General features: G+C 43.8%; 2 protein-coding genes across 36 annotated transcripts in view; one reads left to right on the forward strand and one right to left on the reverse strand.

The window, feature by feature from the left end:
- CUTA (cutA divalent cation tolerance homolog) overlaps positions 1–19,367 on the reverse strand; it is a 44,764-nt gene extending 25,397 nt beyond the window's left edge. For 2 of the 10 annotated variants that reach the window (XM_077286301.1, XM_077286296.1), the window contains exons 1-2: positions 19,217–19,353; positions 2,552–2,613 (exon numbers count right to left, since the gene is read on the reverse strand). In XM_077286301.1, coding sequence (XP_077142416.1) covers positions 2,552–2,605 — 54 coding nt within the window. In that variant the 5' untranslated portion in view covers positions 2,606–2,613; positions 19,217–19,353. Of the gene's footprint in view, positions 1–2,551; positions 2,614–19,113 lie in introns of all 10 variants that reach the window. The other 8 variants (XM_077286300.1, XM_077286295.1, XM_077286299.1 and 5 more) reach the window with 7 other exon arrangements.
- The window catches only part of SYNGAP1 (synaptic Ras GTPase activating protein 1), a 291,027-nt gene continuing 290,932 nt past the window's right edge, over positions 19,315–19,409 (forward strand). For 23 of the 26 annotated variants that reach the window (XR_013221407.1, XR_013221406.1, XM_077286257.1 and 20 more), the window contains exon 1: positions 19,315–19,409. This exon is cut by the window's right edge and continues 63 nt beyond it. The gene's annotated coding sequence lies outside the window, so the exon portion shown is untranslated. The other 3 variants (XM_077286268.1, XM_077286266.1, XM_077286269.1) reach the window with 1 other exon arrangement.

The following is a 19,409-nucleotide window of genomic DNA, read 5'->3' on the forward strand; positions in this document are numbered from 1 at the left end:
CGCGCAGAAGGGCAGTGGCACGGCGCCAAGGCCCAGACCGGCACGACCACAGCCCCGCGCACGCCACCATGCCACGCCAGCTGGCGGAGGACGACAACAGGCCGGACCACAGGGTGAAAGGCACCAGAAGGACTAGGATGGATCCCAGGGGAGGGGGGGGGGGGAATACTCACCTACCGGCGCTGGCTCTGGAGATGGCCATCCTCTGGACTCTGCTCCACCTGCTCTGCACACTGTCGTCGAGCCCTACCCAGGCCCATCGTGGCGCTTCCAGGGACCCCGCACTGACCGAGGTAGGAGACCCCCTCGCTACCTGGGTCGGTCAGCTGGCCTGGGAATCCTGACAGAAAAAATGGATGATCTGTAGGGCATCCTGTCCTCCAGGAGCAGGAAACCAACTGATGCATGGGAGAGGTACCTCCCTTATGTATCTGTAGGTTTCCTGTTCCTGAAGGGCGGATGCCCTCTCTCAGGTGGTGCCGTCATGGACGATCGAATAAAACTTGATTTTTTTGGAACGACCCTTTAATTATCGTCAGCTACACAAGATCCTAGCAAATGGCTAAAAGTCAAAGTAAACTGCAGTCTAAAGGCATCGGGTCCAAATCTCCACGTGATCATATTTCACACCAGAAAACACACAAAATACATAAAATAAACAACCCGTCCTAATAGAATGAAGAAAATGTGAACTGGCGCAAGCTGCTGTAACTGCAGAGACAGCGCATAGTACGGATGTCTCATGGCTGAAAGGCATGAAGGGTTACGGTCCCATCAGAGAAGGTCTCGCCGAGGCTGGAGGGCACCAGAAGAGGCCAAATTGTGCAACACGTACCTTCATTATATACAGGTGCTTCTCACAAAATTAGAATATCATCAAAAAGTTAATTTATTTCAGTTCTTCAATACAAAAAGTGAATCTTCTATATTCTATAGAGTCATTACACACAGAGTGATCTATTTCAAGTGTTTATTTCTGTTAATGTTGATGATTATGGCTTACAACCAATGAAAACACAAAAGTCATTATCTCAGTAAATTAGAATACTTTATAACACCAGCTTGAAAAAGGATTTGAAAATCTGAAATGTTGTCCTGCTGAAATGTATGTTAAGTAAATGCACTCAATACTTGGTTGGGGCTCCTTTGGCATCAATTACTGCATCAATGCGGCGTGACATGGAGGCGATCAGCCTGTGGCACTGCTGAGGGGTTATGGAAGCCCAGGTTGCTTTGATAGCAGCCTTCAGCTCGTCTGCATTGTTGGGTCTGGTGTCTCATCTTCCTCTTGATAATACTCCATAGATTCTCTATGAGGTTAAAGTCAGGCAAGTTTGCTGCCAATCAAGCCCATACTGTTGTTTTTACACCAGGTATTGGTACTTTTGGCAGTGTGGACAGGCGCCAAGTCCTGCTGGAGAATGACATTTCCATCTCCATAAAGCTTATTGGCAAAGGGAAGCATGAAGTCCTGTAAAATGTCCTGGTAGACGGCTGCGCTGACTTTGGTCTTGATAAAACACAGTGGACCTACACCAGCAGATGACATGGCTCCCCAAACCATCACGGATTGTGGAGACTTCACACTAGACCTCCTGCAGTTGGATTGTGGCCCCTCCACTCTTCCTCCAGACTCTGGGACCTTGATTTCCAAATAAAAAGCAACATTTACTTTCATCTGAGAACAACACCTTGGACCACTGACAACAGTCCTGTTCTTCTTCTCCTTGGCCCAGGTAAGACGCTTTTGGCGTTGTCTATTGGTCATGAGTGGCCTGACACAGGGAATGTGACACTTGTAGCCCATGTCCTGAATACGTTCGTGTGTGGTGGCTCTTGAAGCAATGACTCCAGCAGCAGTCCACTCCTTGTGAATCTCCCCCAAATTTTTGAATGGCCTTTTCTTAATCCTTTCAAGTCTGCGGTTATCCCAGTTGCTTGTGCACCTTTTTCTACCACACTTTTTCCTTCCACTCAACTTTCCATTAATATGCTCGGATACATCACTCTGAACAGCCAGCTTCTTTACCAATGACCTTTTGTGGCTTCCCCTCTTTGTGGAGTGTGTCAATGACTGCCTTCTGGACATCTGTCAGGTCAGCAGTCTTCCCCATGATTGTGGAGCTACTGAAACAGAGTAAAGGACCTTTATAAAACGCTTGGGAAGCATTTGGAGTGATTTAATTAATTATTCTAATTTTCTGAGATAATGACTTTTGGGTTTTCATTGGCTGTAAGCCATAATCATCAACATTACAGAAATAAACACTTGAAATAGATCACTCTGTGTGTAATGACTCTATATAATATAGGAGATTCACTTTTTGTATTGAAGAACTGAAATAAATCAACTTTTTGATGATATTCTAAATTTGTGAGAAGCACCTGTATGTCTTATGTATAGCGATGGCGTCTGAAGAACATGTTCATTGTTTGCGGCTTCTGCGTTCTTTGGTTTACACATCTCATGGACAAGACAAACAAATACTTTATTTTTCTAATTCCATAGTGAAATGTAAAGTTATAATACTTTCAAGGCTGTGATACTTACATACACTGCTATCAGCAGAGCCCCAAATCTCAGAAAGGAGGGGAAAGGAAACATACATGAACCTGCAAGACACAACACATGAATGTTAGATCTACCGAGGAACATCATCCATCAGTTTCTAGAAGGAAATAAATAGTGTGTACATACATTACTTATCCTGTATTATACCCCAGAGCTGCACTCACTATTCTGCTGGTACAGTCACTGTGTACATACATTACTGATGCAGTACATACCTCACAACTTTTGAAGATGGGAAAGAGGGACAAAGTTTGTGGCGCGCAACGCGGCAAATTTTAGGCCACGCCTCTGACCACACCCATTCATAATTAGTCACACCCATATCCATGTCCCAACCACACCCATTTAGCACTGCTGATCACACGGTTTCATATACAATAATTATAAACAAAAAAATATGGCCACACAGTGCTCCATACTGTATAATGACCGCACATGATGCTCCATACTGTCTAATGGCCACACATAGCTACTCACACACGGCTCCGCTCCATACACCTCGCACACACACGGCTCCGCTCCATACACCTCGCACACACACGGCTCCGCACCATACACCTCGCACACACACGGCTCTGCTCCATACACCTCGTACACACACGGCTCCGCTCCATACACCTCGCACACACACGGCTCCGCTCCATACACCTCGCACACACACGGCTCCGCTCCATACACCTCGCACACACACGGCTCCGCTCCATACACCTCATACACACATGGCTCTGCTACATCCACACTGTACACCTCCTGACCCCACACAAGGCATTAGGGTCATTCCATGTCAAGTGGACCAGTGGTCCCCACTCGACCACCTCCGATTTTGCTGAAAATTTATAAGGATGTACATGTATGTTTGAAAAGAGGTTCTGTAAATTTTTAGGGCCAGATCTCAAATACATTGGGCACTGTTGACCTTTCACTGGAGGTTCCACCAAGCCTGCGGCTTCAGCTAAGAGGATTTTGCAAACTTTGGCACATAGCCATTAGAGTTCTATACTGGCTATGATGCTGAAATTTGCCAAACTAACTCAACTTTTGCTGCTAATTTTATCGTGTTTATTACTGGCTATGACAAAACAATATTTTGGCCGCAATTTTGTGTCAAAGTAGCTTGAAAAACGCGTCGCATAAAATTTATGCCAAACTTTGCCCATATATAACTCAAGACCAAAAACCAATGGTAACTGGTGCTTTGCCCTGTACACCAAACATCTACATGACTTTGCATTGCTGCAATATCACGGTCAAAGCATATGTATTTGTGGAAATATTCACACCCACATATGATGAAAAACTTAAAAAAAAAAAACGAATTTTACCTATTTTTAGGTCAAATTTCTCAAAAAGGGTACCCCTAAAATATATTAATTCTGATATCATTAGAAAGAGCACATTTTTCTCTACAAGGATCTTTTTTTTTTTTTTGGAGTCTCTCAGTTTAAGAAATGAAAAATGCCACTGAACATGGTGTTATTTATGCGCGTAAAGCATTGATTTTGTGTTTGATTTTCAGATTCTTATCACATGTTACAGAGTTGTATTGTTGCTAGCAATGTCTATTATAATCAAAAACCTATAAACCTTTTTATTTATGAAAAGTTATTGACTATTGTTACATTTTAATGCATATATTATTTATTTTTTAGCGATGGAGAATGAAATTGATGAAGAATCGGCCCAGTGCTCTATCGGCCTTGCGAACAATTCGAACTGCCACCTTAAGACATTCACCCATAGCAAGGATGAGTTGAAATGGTTTACAAGCTTTGGATTGGATGAACAGAAATTGCTGCGTCGACGAGTGGGACTAAATTGACGAACATTCACAAATCTGTTTACACCATGAAGCTTCATTCTTGACCAAATATGAGCATTTGCAAAAATCGTGTTGCAATCCTTTCGGGAAGAAAGGTCATAACACCAAAAAGAATTTGTGAGCTATCAATTTGTTAGCAGCTGACCAGTTGAACGAATTTACAAAGAATGATGTGAAGCCTGGCCACAAGATGTGTGCATCGTGTCGACAACAATTTGCTAACAGGAAAAAATCAGCTGATCCAGTTTCCTCTGAATCAGATCCAGATGGAATGGGATGTTCTCCTGAAAGTCTATATTCAAGCTTAACATCCATTGGCATCTCTCCTCTGAAATATCCACAGGTTAGGCCGGCGTCACACTGGCGAGTTTTACGGACGTAAGAGCGCAGAAACTACGTCCGTAAAACTCGCATTACATACGGCACAATTATTCTCAATGGGGCTGCTCCTATTAGCCGTATATTACGGTTCAGTATTATACGGCTTTCTATGGCCGTACAAAATCGCAGCATGCTGCGTTTGTCAGCGTATTGCGCAAAAAAAAAAATAAAAAAAAAAAAATAAAAAATCGCTAATGAAAGTCTATGGGGGCGAGAAAAATACGGATTCCACACGGACCTGCAGTGTGACTTGCGAGAAATACGCAGCGGTGTTAGTGAAAAGTCGGTAATTCAATTGCCGGCTTTTCATTTCTCCTGCACAAACCCGACAGGATATGAGACATGGTTTAGATACAGTAAACCATCTCATATCCCCTTTTTTTTTGCATATTCCACACTACTAATGTTAGTAGTGTGTATGTGCAAAATTTCAGCGCTGTAGCTGCTGAAATAAAGGGTTAAATGGCGGAAAAAATTGGCGTGGGCTCCCGCGCAATTTTCTCCGCCAGAATGGTAAAGCCAGTGACTGAGGGCAGATATTAATAGCCAGGAGAGGGTCCATGGTTATTGGCCCCCCCGTGGCTAAAAACATCTGCCCCCAGCCACCCCAGAAAAGGCACATCTGGAAGATGCGCCTATTCTGGCACTTGGCCACTCTCTTCCCACTCCCTGTAGCGGTGGGATATGGGGTAATGAAGGGTTAATGCCACCTTGCTATTGGAAGGTGACATTAAGCCAGATTAATAATGGAGAGGCGTCAATTATGACACCTATCCATTATTAATCCAATTGTTGGAAAGGGTTAAAAAACACACACACACACACACGATTTAAAAGTATTTTAGTGAAATAAACACAGCGGTTGTTGTAATAATTTATTGTTCTCTCAATCCATCAGGAACACCCTCGCTTGGAAAAATAATAAACGCACAAGATACATACCTTCTGGTGAACCGTCTCGTCCCACGATGTAATCCATCTGAAGGGGTTAACTAATATTACAGGCAGGAGCCCTGCTAAATGCTGCGGTGCTCCGTGCCTGTAATCCCCGGCGAATGAATGAAATGTAGGTCATTGACCTACATTTCCTTCAGTCGCGGTGATGCGCCCCCTGGTGGATGTCCTCATATGACCTGGAGCGTGGGAAAAAGTTCCCAGGCTGCAGTTCATGAGAACATCCAGCAGGGGCGCATCACCGCGACTCAATGTAAGTACAGATCACTGCTTTCCTTTCAGCACCCGGGGATTACAGGCACGGAGCACAGCTGCATTTAGCAGGGCTCCTGCCTGTAATATTAGTTAACCCCTTCAGATGGATTACTTCGTGGGACGAGACGGTTCACCAGAAGGTATGTATCTTGTGCGTTTATTATTTTTCCAAGCGAGGGTGTTCCTGATGGATTGAGAGAACAATAAATTATTACAACAACCGCTGTGTTTATTTTATTAAAATACTTTTAAATCATGTGTGTGTGTGTTTTTTTTAACCCTTTCAGACAATTGGATTAATAATGGATAGGTGACATAATTGACGCCTCTCCATTATTAATCTGGCTTAATGTCACCTTACAATAGCAAGGTGGCATTAACCCTTCATTACCCCATATCCCACCGCTACACGGGAGTGGGAAGAGAGTGGCCAAGTGCCAGAATAGGTGCATCTTCCAGATGTGCCTTTTCTGGGGTGGCTGGGGGCAGATGTTTTTAGCCACGGGGGGGCCAATAACCATGGACCCTCTCCTGGCTATTAATATCTGCCCTCAGTCACTGGCTTTACCATTCTGGCGGAGAAAATTGCGCGGGAGCCCACGCCAATTTTTTCCGCCATTTAACCCTTTATTTCAGCAGCTACAGCGCTGAAATTTTGCACATACACACTACTAACATTAGTAGTGTGGAATATGCAAAAAAAAGGGGATATGAGATGGTTTACTGTATGAAAACCATGTCTCATATCCTGTCGGGTTTGTGCAGGAGAAATGAAAAGCCGGTAATTGAATTACCGGCTGTTCACAGATATCGCGCTGAATGAAATCTAAATACAGAATATATATATATATATGTGTCTCAATTATATATATATATATATATATATATATATATATATATATATATATATATATATATATATATATATATATATATATATATATATATATATATACACACATACGCATACATATACACTGTATATATGTTTTCCCGAACATTTGAGCACATAAATCCATTAGATGTTGGTTTTGCAAGCCTGCGCGAAAATCTCGCAGTACGGATGCCATACGGATTACATACCGAGGATGCCATGCGCAAAATACGCTGACACACCCTGACTACGGATCACTATTTTGGGAACATTTCTCCGTATTACGGCCGTAGTACGGACGTAAAAAACGGACCGTATTGTCTTACGCCGAGTGTGACGCCGGCCTAAGCCAGCGGGATTCACTTGGATATGCAAGGAGAAAGATAAGCCAGGTACAAAATGCATTTTCTAGCAAGATTGCTTCAAATGGAGGGCTTGAGCCGAAAGACATGGAGCAAACAAAAAACAAAAAATGTGTCTGGATTACAATCACCTTTTGGCAGATTTGAAGCAAAAGCTGCAGGTGTCCAGTCGGGCAGAAAAGGTCCAAATCTTGACATTGGCACCTAAAAGTTGGTCCATTAAGGCTATATCAGACGAATTCGGTGTCTCTGATCGAATGGTCAAACAAGCTCGAAAGCTTAAATGTGAACATGGGATCTTAGCCTTACCTAGAATCAAGTGTGGCAAGAAAGTTTCTGAGGAAGTGAAGAAAAAGGTGCAGGCATTTTTAGAGGATGATGAATTCAGTTGAATGTGCCCTGGTAAAAAAGACTATGTATCAGTGCGAATAGCAGGAGAAAAAATAGAATTATTCTTACCGTTAATTCGGTTTCTAGTAACCCACCACGACAGCGGGGTGAGCGCGGCCGAGTGTCAGCTGCATATCGCAGCTGACATCCAGCACTATGTGCCAGGAGCGGTCACGGACCACCCCCGGCACATTAACCCCCAGCACACCGCGATCAAACATGATCGCGGTGTACCGGCGGTATAGGGAAGCATCGCGCAGGGAGTGGGCTCCCTGCGGGCTTCCCTGAGACCCCCGGAGCAACGCGATGTGATCGCGTTGCTCCGAGGGTCTCCTACCTCCCTCCTCGCCGCAGGTCCCGGATCCAAGATGGCCGCGGCATCCGGGTCCTGCAGGGAGGGAGGTGGCTTACCGAGTGTCTGCTCAGAGCAGACACTTGGTAAGCCTGCAGCCCTGCACAGCAGATCGCAGATCTGGCAGAGTGCTGTGCACACTGCCAGATCAATGATCTGTGATGTCCCCCCCTGGGACAAAGTAAAAAAGTTAAAAAAAAAGTCCCCACATGTGTAAAAAAATAAATAAAAAAAATATCCTAAATAAAGAAAAAAAAAAAAATATTATTCCCATAAATACATTTCTTTTGCTAAATAAAATAAAAAAAACAATAAAAGTACACATATTTAGTATCGCCGCGTCCGTAACGACCCAACCTATAAAACTGCCCCACTAGTTAACCCCTTCAGTAAACACCGTAAGAAAAAAAAAAAAAAAACGAGGCAAAAAACAACGCTTTATTATCATACCGCCGAACAAAAAGTGGAATAACACGCGATCAAAAAGACTGATCTAAATAACCATGGTACCGCTGAAAACGTCATCTTGTCCCGCAAAAAACGAGCCGCCATACAGCATCATCAGCAAAAAAATAAAAAAGTTATAGTCCTGAGAATAAAGCGATACCAAAATAATTATTTTTTCTATAAAATAGTTTTTATTGTATAAAAGCGCCAAAACATAAAAAAAAATGATATAAATGAGATATCGCTGTAATCGTACTGACCCGACGAATAAAACTGCTTTATCAATTTTACCAAACGCGGAACGGTATAAACGCCTCCCCCAAAAGAAATTCATGAATAGCTGGTTTTTGATCACTCTGCCTCACAAAAATCGGAATAAAAAGTGATCAAAAAATGTCACGTGTCCGAAAATGTTACCAATAAAAACGTCAACTCGTCCCACAAAAAACAAGATCTCACATGACTCTGTGGACTCAAATATGGAAAAATTACAGCTCTCAAAATGTGGTAACGCAAAAAATATTTTTTGCAATGAAAAGCGTCTTTCAGTGTGTGACGGCTGCCAATCATAAAAATCCGCTAAAAAACCCGCTATAAAAGTAAATCAAACCCCCCTTCATCACCCCCTTAGTTAGGGAAAAATTAAAAAATTAAAAAATGTATTTATTTCCGAGTTAGGGCTAGAGTTAGGGCTAGAGTTAGGGCTAGAGTTAGGGCTAGAGTTAGGGCTAGAGTTAGGGCTAGAGTTAGGGCTAGAGTTAGGGCTAGAGTTAGGGCTAGAGTTAGGGCTAGAGTTAGGGCTAGAGTTAGGGCTAGAGTTAGGGCTAGAGTTAGGGCTAGAGTTAGGGCTAGAGTTAGGGCTAGAGTTAGGGCTAGAGTTAGGGCTAGAGTTAGGGCTAGAGTTAGGGCTAGAGTTAGGGCTAGAGTTAGGGCTAGAGTTAGGGCTAGAGTTAGGGCAAGGGTTGGGGTTGGGGCTAGGGTTAGGGCTAGGGCTAGGGTTGGGGCTAAAGATAGGGTTAGGGTTTGGATTACATTTACGGTTGGGAGTGTCTGGGATAGAGGAGTGGTTAGGGTTACGGTTGGGATTAGGGTAAGGCAGGGGTCAGGAACCTTTTTGGCTAAGAGAGCCGTAAACGCCACATATTTTGAAATATAATTCCGTGAGAGCCGTACAATATGTTTAAAGGGCCATTGACAGATCAATCGCTCCAATGTTCACTTAGTACAGCAAGGAATGCTCCTCCCTGCTGTATAAAGCCACAACTGGACTGAAACAATGGTAATTAGCAGTAAAAAAATTAAATAAATAACTTACATTGTGAGCTTGCGATGCATGACATCAGTCCAGCAGTCTGGCTTCTTTTTCCTGCGCATGACTGGAAGCTGGCATTCTTCCCACCTGATGTTGAGAGAATGCCAGCTTTGAGGCATTCGCAGAAGAAAGAAGCTGGAATGTTGGACATGTCACACAACGCATTGTCAGTTATGTCAATTATCTATTTTATTATTTTACAGCGAATTATTGTTTAGGTCCAGCGGTGGCTTAGTGCAGCAGAGAGGAACACTCCTTTGTGTACTAAGTGACCGCTGGAGCAATTGTATCTGTCAGTGGCCCTTTTAAAAGTGTTGGTCTTACAGAAAATGAACAAAAAAGAGAGGCTCAGACCCATAGGGAACTAAAGCATTTACTACTTAAAGTGGTACATATGCGCTGATTTTATCTGCTATCCATAGAAGTCTATGGAGACTTGCGGATTCTGCATCCATGCCACAGTTGCAGAATCTGCTGCGATTCAACCTATTGCAGTGTCCTATATTTGGCGGAAGTCCCATAGACTTCTACGGGGCTGCAGATTGCATTCCCGTAAATATAAATAAGCATCAGCATAATGCAGTGAAATCTGCATAGAGAAAATTTTGATTACGGCAGATGTTATCAGCCGCTGATTCAGCGACAGATAAAATCTGTTCTACAGTGTGAACATAGCCATTTCCCCAAATAAAACCTCTCCCTCAGGACTCCCCTGGAATTAAAGGACTTCTGCCACCTATATTTCATGCTTGGGGGCTTTTAAATCATCTCTTGGGGGTGTAAGAAACTGATTTAAAGCCCCCCAAGAGTGAACTAGCAGCGATCGGTACCTGCCGAATATGTAGTTATATTCGTTGTGCTCTGCAGCTCCGACTACCGGGTTGATCCCTGCATCTTACGTCACGCTGCTCCCTCTCTCAGAGGTAAATGGAATCTGCTGGCAGCGTATGCGCACCAGTGGCAGCACGACGTAAGATGCACGGTTCAACGCGGAAGTAAGAGCTGCGGAGCACAACGAATATAAATGGAGGGGGTTATGAAGCTCATGTCTCCTCGGTTCAGCAAGCGCCGAGGAGGCAGAGCCGGCGGCGCATGCGTGCTAGAGTGAAAGTATATGCAGCGATCCCACACAGATACGTCATCGGGTGGAATCGCTGCATTATGGGAGAAGGTAAAAACAGGTGCTAGCGCCCCAATAACATATAGCACGGGCGCCGTTCCTGAGCGCTTTATTACAGCTCTGGGAGACCTCCAGAACTGTAAAGAAGCGCTCAGAACAGATTTTTGCCCTGATAGTGGTCCTTTAAATCAGTTTCTTATGCCCACAAGAGATTAATTTAAAGCCCCCAAGAGTGTAATATGGGTGGCAGATGTTTTTTAAGGCCATATTTTTTTTTGGGGGGGGGCTATATAATGGATTATGTGGGATTATTTTCAGGGGTGAAGTGGGAAGGGGGGGTTGGTGGGACACACTGTATTACACAGCCCCTTTATTGATGCAGCTCACTGCTGCTGACCATGAGGCTGTGTAACAATTTCCATGTTATAATGTTCACCTTCAAAGCAGCAGCACAGCCAGGGGTTTCTGGAACGTCCAAGGGAGACACAAGGGAGGAGGCAGATGCCGCTTCACTAGGGGACGCAGGTGCGTGCTTGCAGACGGCGCGGCTATGCAGGGAGTTATGGGAAATGTAGTCCATGCTCCCTGCCGCTCACCACTGCCGCCAATGCTTATCAGGCCATCAAAGAACTACCAATATCAGCGTGCACCGCGGCCTGATGGAGCGCGGTGCATGCATCCTTCCCATAGACAGGTAGGAGCCCTGTCTGCGAGCCAGATACGGCCATCAAAAGAGCCATATCTGGCTCGCGAGCCATAGGTTCCCGACCCCTGGGGTAAGGGGTGTGTTTGGATTAGGGTTTCAGTTATAATTGGGGGTTTCCACTGTTTAGGCACATCAGGGGCTCTCCAAACGGGACATGGCATCCGATCTGAATTCCAGCCAATTCTGCGTTGAAAAAGGAAAACAGTGCTCCTTCCCTTCAGAGCTCTCCCGTGTGCCCAAACAGGGGTTTACCCCAACATATGGGGTATCAGCGTACTCAGGACAAATTGGACATCATCTTTTGGGGTCCAAGTTCTCCTGCTACCCTTGGGAAAATACAAAACTGGGGGCCAAAAAATAAGTTTTGCGGGAAAAAAATGATTTTTTATTTTCACGGCTCTGCGTTGTAAACTGTAGTGAAACACTTGGGGGTTCAAAGTTCTCACAACACATCTAGATAAGTTCCTTGGGGGGGGTCTAGTTTCCAATATGGGGTCACTTGTGGGGGGTTTGTACTGTTTGGGTACATCAGGGGCTCTGCAAATGCAACGTGACGCCTGCAGACCAATCCATTTAAGTCTGCATTCCAAATGGCGCTCCTTCCCTTCCGAGCTCTGTCATGCGTCCAAACAGTGGTTCCCCCCCCCCACATATGGGGTATCAGCGTACTCAGGACAAATTGGACAACAACTTTTGGGGTCCAATTTATCCTGATACCCTTGTGGAAATACAAAACTGGGGGCTAAAAATCATTTTTGTGAAAAAAAAAAGAATTTTTATTTTCACGGCTCTGCGTTATAAACTGTAGTGAAACACTTGGGGGTTCAAAGCTATCAAAACACATCTAGATAAGTTCCTTAGGGGGTCTACTTTCCAAAATGGTGTCACTTGTGGGGGTTTTTAATGTTTAGGCACATCAGGGGCTCTCCAAACGCAACATGGCATCCCATCTTAATTCCAGTCAATTTTGCATTGAAAAGTAAAATAGCGCTCCTTCCCTTCTGAGCTCTGCTATGCGCCCAAACAGTGGTTTACCCCCACATATGGGGTATCGTCGTACTCAGGACAAATTGCACAACAACTTTTGTGGTCTAATTTCTTCTCATACCCTTGGGGAAATAAAAAAATGGGGGCGAAAAGATCATTTTTGTGAAAAGATATGATTTTTTATTTTTACGGCTCTGCATTATAAACTTCTGTGAAGCACTTGTTGGGTCAAAGTGCTCAACACACATCTAGATAAGTTCCTTAAGGGGTCTACTTTCCAAAATGGTGTCACTTGTACAGGGTTTCAATGTTTAGGCACATCAGGGGCTCTCCAAATGCAACATGGCGTCCCATCTCAATTCCAGTCAATTTTGCATTGAAAAGTCAAATGGCGCTCCTTTCCTTCCGAGCTCTGCCATGCGCCCAAACAGTGGTTTACCCCCACATATGGGGTATCAGCGTACTCAGGACAAATTGTACAACAAATTTTGTGGTCTATTTTCTCCTGTTACCCTTGGTAAAATAAAACAAATTGGAGCTGAAATAAATTGTGTGAAAAAAAGTTAAATGCTTATTTTATTTAAACATTCCAAAAATTCCTGTGAAACACCTGAAGGGTTAATAAACTTTTTGAAAGTGGTTTTGAGTACCTTGAGGGGTGCAGTTTTTAGAATGGTGTCACACTTGGGTATTTTCTATCATATAGACCCCTCAAAATGACTTCAAATGAGATGTGGTCCCTAAAAAAAAAATGGTGTTGTAAAAATGAGAAATTGCTGGTCAACTTTTAACCCTTATAACTCCGTCACAAAAAAAAATTTTGGTTCCAAAATTGTGCTGATATAAAGTAGACATGTGGGAAATGTTACTTATTAAGTATTTTGCGTGACATATGTCTGTGATTTAAGGGCATAAAAATTCAAAGTTGGAAAATTGCGAAATTTTCAAAATTTTCGCCAAATATTCGTTTTTTTCACAAATAAACGCAAGTTATATCGAAGAAATTTTACCACTATCATGAAGTACAATATGTCACGAGAAAACAATGTCTGAATCGCCAAGATCCGTTGAAGCGTTCCAGAGTTATAACCTCATAAAGGGACAGTGGTCAGAATTGTAAAAATTGGCCCGGTCATTAACGTGCAAACCACCCTTGGGGGTGAAGGGGTTAAGCAAAGGGAGGGATTACTCCTGCTGTCGTGGTGGGTTACTAGAAACCGAATTAACGGTAAGAATGATTCTATTTTCTCTAGTAACCCCCCACGACAGCACACCTGGAGCAGTACCCAAGAGTAATATTTAGGGAGGGACTATAGCTCTAAGGACTTTTTCTCCGAAGGCCAAGTCTTCCTTTGACATCAGGTCTAGCCTGTAATGTTTGGAAAATGTATGGACCGAGGACCACGTAGCAGCTCTACAAATTTGCTCAATGGAAGCACTGGCTTTCTCGGCCCAGGAGACAGCTGTTGCTCTGGTAGGATGAGCTGTGAATTTTTCTGGCGGTGGAAGCCCTTGGATCTGGTAAGCCTCCAAGATTGCTCTCTTGATCCAGTTGGCAATTGTAGATTTGGAAGTCTTCTTCCCCTTATTCTGTCCGTGAAGATGAATAAACAAATTCTGATCCTTTCTAATTTTGTCTGAAACTTGAAGATAATAAAGTACCGCTCTCCGAACGTATCCGTCTCCTAGCCACAGGTGTTTTAATTGCAGCAGGTCCAGTACCCCTCCACAGAGAGAGAATATGAGTCTAGGAAGAGGTTTTCACAGGTACCCATTCACATGGAGACGTTTATTCTCAGCAAGGAAGGCAAGCGTAGGACCTGATATAAGAGAGATGCTGTAAAGTGGCTATCAGGTACACATAAAATTGGCCATTTTTATGCGCTAAGCGCTCTCATTTTTCATATTTCAAGTGCAGTAATGCAGTTCAGTTTTCATGTTTCATGTTTGCATGTCTTAGCGCTGCAGTGTGCTGCTTTTTTTACTTGACCGAGTCCAAAGGAGACGGAAGCAGCGAACGGGGAAGAGAGGTAAATCTGCTCCTTAGCTGCCCGGCGTTTAGGTTTTCTTTTCCCCCCCCCCCCCCCGGTGACCGCAGCCGGCATAGTACAGCTGGGATGACCTCTTCATCCCTAGTGGGGACAGGAAAAAACACTGAGGGGGGGAGGATGAGGGAGGGTTTATTTAACCTCTTTGTCATTTCCTGTCCCTATTAGGAAAGGGGTAACATCCTCCAGGTGTGCTGTCGTGGGGGGTTACTAGAGAAAAAGTAGATGCAAAAGCGACTATTACTGAGCAATATGAGGGAAATGTTTGTTGCCTATCGGGATCGGAATGGCCCTGAAATTGGATTTTCCAAGTTTTGTGAGCTTCGGCCTAAGTGGTGCGTAACCGTTGGATCTGCTGGAACACATTCCGTTTGTGTGTGTACCAATCACCAAAATGTCAAACTAATGCTTGCAGCATGCCCAATCAATGATGACTACAAAGAGCTCATATGCAAAATGGTCTGTGGAATTGAATCCAAGGACTGTATGCTTGGCCGTTGTGATAAATGCCCGGGTCCTGAAGTTTTAAGACAATTTCTAGTCAATGTGTTTGTCAACAGTGACCCTGAAGATATTATTGAGTTCAAACAATGGATTCACACTGATCGAGACACGCTTGATACCAAACAACTGACTATAGAAGATTTCATTGAAGAATTGGTTTTGAAAATGTCTAAACTTTGTAGCCATCACTACATCGCCAAGCATCAAAGTTGCTATCTGAAATCGTTGAAGGAAAATCTGAGCCCTGGAGAGCTTGTGATCCTTATGGACTTTGCTGAAAATTACTCGTTTATTGTTCAAGATGCCATTCAAGGTTTCCACTGGGAAAATAGTCAAGCTACAGTACACCCATTTGTAATTTACTTCAAGGAGTTAAATGGTGAAGCTGCGCAGAACATCAGCTTGTGCATAATCCGTGATTGTTCACGACATGACAGAGTTGCAGTCCACACTTTCTTAACAGTAATTGTGGAGTATCTCAAGACTCATCTATGGGATTCGTCATATCCACTACTTCAGCGATGGATCTGCAGCCCAGTACAAAAATGGCAAAAATTTTCTCAACTTGTGCCACCACAATGCTGATTTCAAAATCAGCGCTGAATGGAATTTTTTTGGTACCAGTCATGGAAAGTCGCCCTGTGATGGGATTGGAGGGACAGCAAAGAGGTTGGCAGCTTGTGCCAGTCTTCAACGCCCAACTAAAAACCAAATACTGACCCCGGTGGATTTATTCAACTTTTGCAACGAGCAACTGCATGGAATCAAGTTTTTTTTTCTGTTCCAAAAGAAAAAATTGACGAAATACGGGTATTTCAAGAGGAAAAGGTTCAAAGATGGACATACAATTGCTGGAACAAGAGAAAATCACCAGTTTGTGCCAATTGATGACAAAAAGATTCGCATTTCAAGGGTGTCAAATGACCCATCATCTTTCATTGCCCATGTAGATAGATCTGTCAGATCAGAAATGCCTTTTGTGCCAATTGCAAACCTCCAGCCAGGGCAATACATTGCCTGCATTTACGATAGGAACTAGTGGATTGGAAATATTTCTGAAATTTCAGTCGACGAGCATGATGCATTAATAAATTTTATGCATCCTCATGGACCAGCTAGCTTCTTTCACTGGCCTGTGAGAAATGATACATGCTGGATTCCCGAGCAGTCAATCATTGCAATAATTCCAGCACCAGCTGCAACAGCAATGGGCCGACAATACAGCTTCTCTGAACCGATTATGTTGCAAATTCAGCAACAATTCCAGACCACTTAGACTGAACATTATGGCTTGGGAACCAACAAAAGATACCCAATATTAGGCTTGGGATCCTAGGCAAAGACACCCACCCTCAGGCTTCGGAACCTGCGATAAAGAGACCGCCCGAGGCTCGCCTTGCACGACTATCGGCCATGGCTCCTAGGCGATGGGGCTGCCAATTCTCGAAAGACAGCATTATTACAATTCTTAATAGGATTATAATACCAATTCTTAGGGAACTGGTTGTGGTATAACCACCGTGGACCAACGCAAGGGTTTGAATGGTGCAGTTACCATTCATTGCGTATTAATAAATAACACCATGTTCAGTGGCATTTTTCATTTCTTAAACTGAGAGACTCCAAAAAAAAAAAAAAAAAAAAAAGATCCTTGTAGAGAAAAATGTGCTCTTTCTAATGATATCAGAATTAATATATTTTAGGAGTACCCTTTGAGAAATTTGACCTAAAAATAGGTAAAATTCGTTTTTTTTTTTTAAGTTTTTCATCATATGTGGGTGTGAATATTTCCACAAATACATATGCTTTGACCGTGATATTGCAGCAATGCAAAGTCATGTAGATGTTTGGTGTACAGGGCAAAGCACCAGTTACCATTGGTTTTTGGTCTTGAGTTATATATGGGCAAAGTTTGGCATAAATTTTATGCGACGCGTTTTTCAAGCTACTTTGACACAAAACTGCGGCCGAAATATTGTTTTGTCATAGCCGGTAATAATTTTATCGTGTTTAGCAGCAAAAGTTGAGCTAGTATGCCAAATGTCAGCATCATAGCCAGTATAGAACTCTAATGGCTATGTGCCAAAGTTTGCAAAATCCTCTTAGCTGAAGCCGCAGGCTTGGTGGAACCTCCAGTGAAAGGTCAACAGTGCCCAATGTATTTGAGATCTGGCCCTAAAAATGTACAGAACCTCTTTTCAAACATACATGTACATCCTTATAAATTTTCAGCAAAATCGGAGAAGGTCGAGTGGGGACGATTTTTTAAAACTGGTCCACTTGATGTGGAATGACCCCTTACTTACCTCATCCTGCAGCACCATGTGGCAAGTTGGCAACCAGCACAGCCGAGTCCTGCAATCCATGGAGGTCCTGATCATGTGACCCCTGACTCCTCCCCTCCTGTGACCTCATCACAGGTCCTGTGAGCAGAAAGCAGGCAGCCATACAGAAGGGTAAGGGCCCGGGGCATGGCTTAACACAAGGGGGCGTCTCGGTCCTGCTGTCTGCGGGAAGCAGAGCGTCCCGTGCTGGACAGCGGGGCAAAGGCTCAAAACCGGGACAGTCTCGCACAATGAGGGACGGTTGGGAGCTATGGCAGTTGCTGTGTACATACATTACATTACTGATCCTGAGTTACATCCTGTATTATACTCCAGAGCTGCACTCACTATTCTGCTGGTGCAGTCACTGTGTACATACATTACATTACTGATCCTGAGTTACCTCCTGTATTATACCCCAGAGCTGCACTCACTATTCTGCTGCTGCAATCACTGTGTACATACATTGCATTACTGATCCTGAGTTACATCCTGTATTATACCCCAGAGCTGCACTCACTATTCTGCTGGTGCAGTCACTGTGTACATACATTACATTACTGATCCTGAGTTACATCCTGTATTATACTCCAGAGCTGCACTCACTATTCTGCTGGTGCAGTCACTGTGTACATACATTACATTACTGATCCTGAGTTACCTCCTGTATTATACTCCAGAGCTGCACTCACTATTCTGCTGGTGCAGTCACTGTGTACATACATTACATTACTGATCCTGAGTTACATCCTGTATTATACTCCAGAGCTGCACTCACTATTCTGCTGGTGCAGTCACTGTGTACATACATTACATTACTGATCCTGAGTTACATCCTGTATTATACTCCAGAGCTGCACTCACTATTCTGCTGGTGCAGTCACTGTGTACATACAGTACATTACTGATCCAGAGTTACATCCTGTATTATACTCCAGAGCTGCACTCACTGTTCTGCTGGTGCAGTCACTGTGTACATACATTACTGATCCTGAGTTACATCCTGTATTATACTCCAGAGCTGCACTCACTATTCTGCTGGTGCAGTCACTGTGTACATACATTACATTACTGATCCTGAGTTACCTCCTGTATTATACTCCAGAGCTGCACTCACTATTCTGCTGGTGCAGTCACTGTGTACATACATTACTGATCCTGAGTTACTTCCTGTATTATACTCCAGAGCTGCACTCACTATTCTGCTGGTGCAGTCACTGGGTACATTACATTACTGATCCTGAGTTACATCCTGTATTATACCCCAGAGCTGCACTCACTATTCTGCTGGTGCAGTCCCTGTGTACATACATTACATTACTGATCCTGAGTTACCTCCTGTATTATACTCCAGAGCTGCACTCACTATTCTGCTGGTGCAGTCACTGTGTACAGACATTACATTACTGATCCTGAGTTATATCCTGTATTATACCCCCGAGCTGCACTCACTATTCTGCTGGTGCAGTCACTGTGTACATACATTACATTACTGATCCTGAGTTACTTCCTGTATTATACTCCAGAGCTGCACTCACTATTCTGCTGGTGCAGTCACTGTGTACATTACATTACTGATCCTGAGTTACATCCTGTATTATACCCCAGAGCTGCACTCACTATTCTGCTGGTGCAGTCACAGTGTACATACATTACATTACTGACCCTGAGTTACATCCTGTATTATACCCCAGAGCTGCACTCACTATTCTGCTGGTGCAGTCACTGTGTACATACAGTCCAGTACTTATCCCCCCGCCATGCTGAGTATTACCGTGCAGTGGTCACACACAGCTCCTGATCTCTCACCCGGATGCTGTTATTGCTTGCCACCACAAACATGGCGTCCCTCGCTGCCTTCTATCGGCTCTTATTCTCTGCACTCACTTCCTGATTGCTTTCCAGCCGCATCCGCCCTTGGCAGTATGGCACGCGCAACGTTTCTATAGGAACGGCTGCTCTGTCTTCTCCGCGCAACTTTATTGAGGGCATTGGCGCAGAG

Source organism: Ranitomeya variabilis, chromosome 2, assembly GCF_051348905.1.
Source record: "Ranitomeya variabilis isolate aRanVar5 chromosome 2, aRanVar5.hap1, whole genome shotgun sequence".
Classification (NCBI taxonomy): Eukaryota; Metazoa; Chordata; class Amphibia; order Anura; family Dendrobatidae; genus Ranitomeya; species Ranitomeya variabilis.